At 42.3% G+C, this 8430-nt stretch overlaps 1 protein-coding gene across 2 annotated transcripts; it reads left to right on the top strand.

The window, feature by feature from the left end:
• Positions 1–1256: 1256 nt before the first annotated feature.
• On the top strand, positions 1257–6040 carry CDKN2AIP (CDKN2A interacting protein). Of its 2 annotated transcripts, none has more exons than XM_059049179.2 (3): positions 1257–1818; positions 2252–2351; positions 2975–6040. In XM_059049179.2, the coding sequence occupies exons 1-3, from the start codon at positions 1547–1549 to the stop codon at positions 2981–2983; spliced, it is 381 nt and encodes a 126-aa protein (XP_058905162.1). In that variant the 5' UTR covers positions 1257–1546; the 3' UTR covers positions 2984–6040. The 2 variants fall into 2 exon arrangements, with proteins under 2 accessions (XP_058905162.1, XP_058905161.1); XM_059049178.2 differs by having other exon boundaries at positions 1290–1818; positions 2252–2382.
• The last annotated feature ends 2390 nt before the right edge of the window (positions 6041–8430 follow it).

The raw sequence follows: 8430 nt of genomic DNA on the forward strand, positions 1-8430 counted from the left end.
AAAGTTTCGGGGAAAAAGAGGAAAGAAGAGCAAAACTAGAAGCAAAATCCTAAGCTTAAAAAATTTCTCTGTGCCTCTGTTTTCATGCACTTTCATTGGGCACGACAGGAAAATGGGCTCTACTATTTTCATATAATAGTTGAATTTTGCTTGTTCCAGCGTGTATATAAATTACCTGGCTTTTTGTTAATCCCATCTAAGCGACCATTCCTTTTTTTCCTTGTTTGATTTTTCTGATTTATTTTAAAATCAGAATCCACAAACATTTAGTGAGAGGAAAATTTCTTTTTATTTCGTAATTTATCATTCTTGTCACTTATATAAGTGACAAGAATGATAAATTATAAGTATCACTTAACTTATTATTAAATTTTATTAATCATAAAATACCCAAATACCTAATATTGGAAACATAACAATAAGCAAGCCGGCAGCTATGTTTTAAGTGTGGGCATTCTAAAATGGAAAAAATGCAAAGAAAAATATAGCTCTAAGAGGGGAAATTTGGGGGCGTGGAGACGAATGCACTCTTCCAAGCCGCCTCCTGGATATCCGTCCAGCTAGGGGTTACAATTTGTTAATTTAAGGATATACGACGGAGACCGAAGGTACTGGCGCTGCGTTTCATGTTACTGACAAAAAATCCACCCTAGAGGAAGCAGTACTGCCCGGGTTGAACTGCGGAAACCAAACCCAAGTCTGAGGGGTCAGGAGTAGTTTCAAAGACTGGGCTCCACAAGGCAACATCGAACTGGGTTAAACGTTATCATTTACCTTTATTATTAGTATAATACTTTTAAGCTAATATACACCTGCACGTTCCTAAATGCCCCGAGACCGGACGGCCTCAGAATGCCTCGCTTGTCTACATTCGATTTTCTGCATAATCAGAAAAAATGGAGGAGAGCTTTGTTTACTTTGGCCTCGCTCGAAACCAGCGTCCTCGGGCCGAGGCGCCCAGACCTCGCGGCCGGATGGCGGCTCGAGTCCGCGGGGACGCGCGCGGCACGCGAGGACTCGGCCTGCCCCGCCCGGCCGCCCCGCAGCCCGCTGTCCTCCGCCGTCCCCCGGAGCAGCGGGCCCGGCGCGGGAAAGAGGCGACCGGAGCGCGTGGCGTCACAAAGTCCACTCCGAACGCTGGGGCAAGCGCCGCAGCCGAGGGCGCCCGGGGCGAACCCACTAGCGCCCCACCCTGGCGGAGCAGCAGGCGCGCGCCCGCCTCCTCTCGCCCCGCCTCCCTACCCCCGCCGCAGGGGCCGCAGCATCGCGGCGGCTCGGGCGCCGCAAAGCATCCTGGGAGAGCCGGCTCGCGCCGGAAGGACGAGCGGGTGCTCGGCTGCAGCGAGGTTATAAAAGGGAAGGAGCCGGCGGCGGGCGGAAGTGGGCGGTTCAGCTGCTCCCGGCGCTGTTGTTTGGTGTTTGCGCTCCTCGAGGGGCGTTCTGTGGTGGGCCGCCGGTGCAGGCCGCAGTGACAGGGCTGCTCGACCCGCAGCCCCCAGCCTCGGCGCAGCGTCCGACCGCAACTTCCGCGACCCGTAGGCCCAACATGGCGCAGGAGGTGTCGGAGTACCTGAGCCAGAACCCGCGGGTGGCCGCCTGGGTGGAGACGCTGCGCTCCGACGGGGAGACCGACAAACACTGGCGCCACCGGCGCGAGTTCCTGCTCCGCAACGCCGGGGACCTGGCCCCCGCCGGCGGCGCTGCCTCCGCCCACCCGGAGGAGGCCGCCGAAGCCGAGAGCGGGACCCGCAGTCGGCAGCTGCAGCAGCTCGTCTCCTTTTCCATGGCCTGGGCCAACCACGTCTTCCTCGGGTGCCGGTGAGTGAGCCGGCGTCCCTGAGCTGCTCTCGCGGTTTTGTCCGGAGCTTTCGGCGGGAGGGGAAGTGGTGGAAGCGCGGGAATCCGCGGGACAGGCTGCCCTCTAAGGGCGAGAAGGGCATCTCGGCCATGGTTAACAGTCTGGAGGTGCCCCCGTTGGGTGGGGAGCTGGCGGTGGAGTTGTTGGCGATGAGCTCACAGCGCTCTTGGGGGAGAGGGGCGCTGAACCTAAATTAGGTTTGTAAGAAGGGACCCCGCCTCCCAGACCCCGGGCGTTTGTTTACGGCGTTCCAGGAAACAGAAAGTTCCTGGCGGTTGATTCCGTTTCTTGATTACAACCAGGAAATGCAGTTCCTGTGGCCTGTGTTCGTACCCCAGAGGTGGCAGCTTAGCAAAAACACTTTATAAAGTGTCTTTCCCTTCCTTTTTTCAGGTACCCTCAAAAAGTTATGGATAAAATACTTAGTATGGCTGAAGGCATCAAAGTGACAGATGCTCCAATCCATACAACAAGAGACGAACTGGTTGCCAAGGTGAAGAAAAGAGGGATATCGAGTAGCAATGGTTAGCAGATCATAGATGTGAACATACATAGGAGTTTAGAACTTAAGTTTGATGTGATTAGGAATTATCGTTATTACTAAGTTTTTAACAAATTAGAATTTTTATGTTATTAACCAAATTGGAATGTTAAACCTAAACTATGTGTCTCTGTGTTTTAGACTTTGAATTTGATAGTTTCCTTTGACTGCTGTGAGATTTTGAAGTGTGAGATATTGTCTGTGCTGTTGATGTTTTAATATTAGAAATTATTGAGGGGACTTCCCTGGCGGTCCAATGATTAAGACACCATGCTTCCACTGCAGGGGACACGGGTTCGAGCCCTAGTCAGGAAACTAAGACGCACATGCTCTGTGGGGCAGCCAAAAAACAGAAAAAAAATAAAAATAAAAATTTAAAAAATAAAAAGATTATTGATGTTATTCAACGCTGTTTTAAGAAATTAATGAAGTTATTCCACACTTTTTAAAGAATGTACAAATCTTGAAATGTTTTCACCTTGTGCCTTTATTTTAATATGAGTATCTATCTTGTAAATCTTCAGGTGATATGTATGAGGTAGGCTTAGTCACATACTTCTTTTCGTTTTTTTCAGAAGGGGTAGAAGAGCCAACAAAAAAACGAGCCATAGAAGGAAAAAACAGTTCTGCAGTTGAGCAAGATCATGTGAAAATTCCTGCCAAAACAGAACGTGCATCAGCTCAGCAGGAAAGCAGTTCAGCGTGTTCAGGGTCAACTACCAAATCAGAGAGTAGTGGGAACTCAGCTCGGAGCTCTGGCACCCTGAGTCAGAATAGCTCCACAAGTGATGGAGAGCGCTCTGTTTCCAGCCAAAGCAGCAGCAGCAGCATTCCCTCTCAGGTAACAACGGTAGGGTGTGGAAAAGCTTCTGAACCAGAAGCTCCAGATAAACATGGTTCAGCGTCATTTGTTTCTTCGTTGTTGAAATCCAGTGTGAATAGTCACGTGACCCAGTCCACTGATTCCAGACAACAAAGCGGATCCCCGAAAAAGAGTGCTTTGGAAGGCTCTTCAGTCTCAGCCTCTCAGAGCATCTCAGAGACTGAGGTGCCCTTGTTGGGCTCCTCAGGAAGCTCAGAAGTAGAGTTGCCACTGTTGTCTTCTAAACCTAGTTCAGAGACAGCTTCGAGCGGGTTAACTTCCAAAGCTAGTTCAGAGGCGAGCGTCTCACCATCCGTTTCGAAGAACAGTTCCTCATCAGGCACGTCTTTACTAACCCCCAAGAGCACCGCCTCAGCAAACACGATGCTGGCTTCCAAAAGCACTTCGCAGGTAGCTGCATCGCTGTTAGCTTCCAAGAGCAGCTCCCAGACCAGCGGCTCTCTGGGTTCCAAAAGCACTTCCGTAGCAAGTGTGTCCCAGCTGGCTTCTAAGAGTAGCTCTCAGACCAGCACATCACAGCTGCCTTCTAAAAGTGCTGCGCAGGCGAGCGAGAGTTCTGTCAGATTCTCTTGTTGCAAGTTAACCAATGAAGATGTGAAACAGAAGCAGCCTTTTTTCAATAGACTGTACAAAACGGTAGCATGGAAGTTGGTGGCTGTTGGTGGCTTTAGTCCCAGCGTGAATCACGGAGAGCTCCTAAACGCAGCTGTCGAGGCTCTGAAAGCAACGCTGGATGTGGTTTTCGTCCCGCTAAAGGAACTGGCAGATCTGCCTCAAAACAAGAGCTCTCAAGAAAGTATTGTTTGTGAACTGAGATGTAAGTCTGTGTATTTGGGCACTGGCTGTGGAAAAAGCAAAGAAAACGCAAAAGCAGTTGCATCAAGAGAAGCCTTGAAGTTATTTCTCAAGAAAAAGGTGGTGGTAAAAATATGTAAAAGGAAATACAGAGGCAGTGAAATTGAAGACTTAGTACTCCTCGATGAAGAGTCAAGGCCTGTAAACTTGCCTCCAGCATTAAAACATCCTCAAGAATTACTGTAATATGTCCAAAATGTCACTGTGTACAATATCTGGTATTTGAAGAGAAAAACTGGCTTACTTTTGTATAATATGAAACACAGGCTTTCACAAATTTTGTATTGCTTTTTTCCAGTTTTGCAGAAAATTTACATTCTAGTTCTCTTCACACAGTGGAAGTTGTAAATAATTTGTGAATGACAGTATACATTAAAAGGTTTGTGCATTAACAGCATACCAGTATGCTGTTTTATTTGCTGAAAAAAATACTGTCTTCTATTTTTAATGACACATTAGGTACGATGTGTAGTTCTGTAGTCTTAAAATTTTTGTACTACTTTGAATTTGGTGAAAATGTATTAAGTTGTCTACCATGCTTTTTTTTTTCTAGCTGAATAAACCTTCACATCAAAGAAAAGGGGACCATAGTATTTGTCTGGAAGTCTGTGAAGCTTAAGGTTTTAAGAATGTTGCCTATAATGTTGAACATGTCTGTTAAAGAATAAAAAAGAAAATAGTTACTCATACTATTTTTATGAGAAGCTGTAAGCATTTTCTAGATAGAAAGCAGTGTTAAATACTTAAGGTTATTTTATTCTGAAGTTGTTTGAAATTCACCATGATTTTGACCTCTGCAGATTCTTTAAGTGGGTTAATTTATGTTTTGAGGTAAAGTACAATTTACACTTTTTCTTAAAGACGTAAATGTGGGTTTCTATATTTAGCATATTTTGTGACTACTACTATTAACAGATTGATTTGTTTAGATATTAAATGCTTTAAGCTATTTTACCTTTTCAAGAAGTTGTGGTTTTTTTCCCCTCCCCGCCTCGAAGTCAGAACCAATTCCTGCGAATAAGCTTCCTGTCACTAGTCGTTGTAAATTGCAACCAGGTAATTTTTCATAGCTGATACACAGCTTTTTATGGGTAGACAAGTTAACAGTTTGCCAATCTAGAACTGGGTGGGTTTTTTCTTTACAAAACCTCGTAGAAGAACACTAGGCAGAATAAGAGAAGCCAAGCTCAGCTCTTTAAATTAGCCTGTTCAGTTGAATTACATTTGTTGGTAATGTAATGAAATCCTGCTTCTGTGTCTTAGGTGGTTCGGACTGTATTATTTTTTGTGGCCTTTTTCTGGCTTTCTAGTTGCTGCACTTTGAGCGGTGATGGTGATAATGTACTGAGAAAAACCAGGAAATGGCCTTGCATGTGGCAGTTGTATTTGGAGTAGGAAAATTGAACATTAAGTAGTAAAATGTAAGTCATGAAGTTATTTCTATTTTATATTCTAGAAATAATAGAGGATACTTTATATACTTGAATTGAAATAATCAATTGTTTTTATTTCACTAGGTAACTTTTTAAAAAGTTTATTTTTGAGCATGTTAAATTGGATATCAAAGTTTAAAGTCCGTATTATGTAAATGGGTTGCCTTTATATAATATATTGTGAGGCGAAATAACATGAGTGTTGTAAAAGCAGTTTTAATTACCTCAGTTTCCTCAGCCTTGGAATGTGTATTTTGTGGGACAATGATTGCAAGAAAAATAAGAATAAATTTCTGTAATGTATCTAATTAGGTGGTTTAGTAATTTCCTGAATTGGCTAAATTTCAAGTTAATATAAAAGTGACTGAAAATATTTTAAATTACAGTAAACTTCTTATATGGCAGAATTGCAGGAAGCTGCTTAATGTAAAAAACATCTAATAAACATTTGCTATAACTATTAAAAGCTTATAATCAGAATTTAAAGAACCCTTGATTTAAGGGAAATGCATATTTTACAATTCTTCAAAATCGTGTGCGGAAGAAAGCAGGCTTCGGAATCTTGAGATAGAATCTTGGCTCTTCCTCTTTAAGTAGGCATGTAACTGGGAATATAATCCTTTAACTTTATCTGTAAAATAGAAGAGCTGCCTCAGAGCTGTGAGGCTCAAACAAGATAATACGTGCAAAGTACATACCACAGTTGAGGGATTGCTTATATTTGTATTCTCATTTTCTCAGAACCTGATGAGTAACTATTGTCGTTTGGTCCATTTTTCAGATGAAGAAACTGAAACAAAGTAATTTGGTCAAAGATAAATTCAAGCCCATATCCGATTCCAGAGTCCAAGCTCTTACCGTGTTTTATTGCTTATTACCTTTCTCACTTCTCTAAATGATAACATTTCTGAAAATCCCCCTCAGACTGGTTTCCTACTGGTTTTAAGTGACCAACCACATCATTCCAAAGGCTCATTTCCTTGAACTGAGTCACATGAGGAGATCTAATGTTTGTATTGCTTCTCCTTAGTATTTGCATGTCTAGAATATTGTTGACTAGGGAATTATCCTATATGGGTGCAGTTGAAGTTTGTTAAAATAATTTGAAATCAAGTTTTCTGAATAGGATATTGAGAGGAAATACTGATTTTTCTTCTGAGTCAATGAGGTGAGATGATGACCTGAAACTAATTTTTCTTGATGGTGCTAAAATCCAGAATTTTTTTTTTTAAATGGTAAAGTTAGAGAGTTGACTTTAAAGAATGGTATCGTTATGAGTTTTTAACCCGAATTTTTGGGGCCTGCCACTGCTGCCATTGGCTGGGATAATTGTCATGAGGATATGTATAATTCCAAGGCTTTTGGTATGTGTTATCAAAAGCATGCTGGGGCCATCGTTTTCCCTGCCAAGCACAGCTTTTCTTGGTACGGATTTCTCCTTCCTCTTTGGATTCCTGAGCGATGGCAGTGAGGAGGTAACCAAAGCAAGCAGCAACTGGGAACCAGGTCAGGCTTAAATATGTGTTATTACTAGTTGAAGGGGAATTTGTAGGCTTTGTCAAAAAATGGTGCTGAAGCCCTATATCGACTCACTGCCTAGACACTGGCAAATCTATGGGTATCTGTTTAAGCACGACTTAAAAATTTGTGCGGTTGATGATTAAATAAATTCTTTGTAGCTTTCTACCATTTAAATAAATTCAGGGCTGTCAAGCCATTAATGTTCCTACTCCCTCTCTGCAAAAAAAATTTAAGAGAAATTTCAGTGAATGTAGTTTAGTTGCTGTCCAGCTAGAACATACCTTTTTCCTTTTCTTCCCTTATTACCAGCTTTATCCACTTTTCTGTTCTTCAGAAAGACTACTGAAGGAAGATCATTATCTAAAAATGCTAGTTTTTAAAGTTCTCTTTATCTGTTCCTTTGTGGTTTATACAGCAAGAAAAGTAGTGTAGTTAGTGGACAAGGTCCCAAACAAAACTGACTAACTTGGAAGGGGGGGAAAAATACTAAACAGGAAGGGTTAGATACAGGATATTCTTTTTAGTAAAAGCTAGAGATTTCATGTGCCAGTCCTTAACACAAAGCAATCAAATACTTTTTGTGATCTTGAAACTTTCATGAGTAGAATCAGAATCCTTGGAAGTCATTGGGAACAACCAAACTAACAGCATAAACAGTAAGTATATGGAGTTATAAAACTACTATGATATGAAGTGGAACTATTATACATAATGTACATAAAACTTGAAAAGGAGTGTAAAGACAAATGCACAAAAAGATAATCACCTAGTGTTTTCCTTATGACTTGTTTTCATGTTTGTCGGTTTACCAGGGCTCGGACATTGAAATGATAAAACCCGAACTCTGAATATGTGATCGGTGGTTTTCAAACTTTCTTCTAGTCATATTTCTTCAAAGAAAAATGGAGCCCTGTGTGTGTAAAACAGGAGCAGGCCTACTTTGAAAGAGGGCAGCCACACCCCATCGATGAATTCCTCTACCTTTCTCAATTCCTTGGCACCTCCTTGGACTGAATAGAAGGGGGTTTAGCAACTATGAGGCCTGGTGTAGATGCCAGCTTCCTTCTGCAGCTGCTATTAGAGTGATGTAAGGCAGAAAGTTAGCAATTTACTAAATGGAATTCATCTGTTTTAGAGTAATACGCCATATTAGAATTTGCAATTAGTAGGGACTCAGGTCAGGCTTAAGGGACCACCATGTAAATTAACATTTAGATAACACCAAAAATAGCTACCGTTTCTTACTTTTTGTGAACTATAATTGCAGAAGTCCATATATAAAGTCCAATAATTATTAAATGCCCACATAATTATTACCTAGGTCAAAAAACAAAATATC

This window comes from Kogia breviceps, chromosome 20 (genome assembly GCF_026419965.1).
Source record: "Kogia breviceps isolate mKogBre1 chromosome 20, mKogBre1 haplotype 1, whole genome shotgun sequence".
Taxonomy (NCBI): Eukaryota; Metazoa; Chordata; class Mammalia; order Artiodactyla; family Physeteridae; genus Kogia; species Kogia breviceps.

Coding starts and splice junctions, on each gene's coding strand:
- CDKN2AIP (XM_059049178.2), top strand. CDS start 1,547: ATGGCGCAGGAGGTGTCGGAGTACCTGAGCCAGAACCCGCGGGTGGCC. Junction 1,819..2,251: donor CACGTCTTCCTCGGGTGCCG/GTGAGTGAGCCG, acceptor TCCTTTTTTCAG/GTACCCTCAAAAAGTTATGG. Junction 2,383..2,974: donor AGGGATATCGAGTAGCAATG/GTTAGCAGATCA, acceptor CGTTTTTTTCAG/AAGGGGTAGAAGAGCCAACA.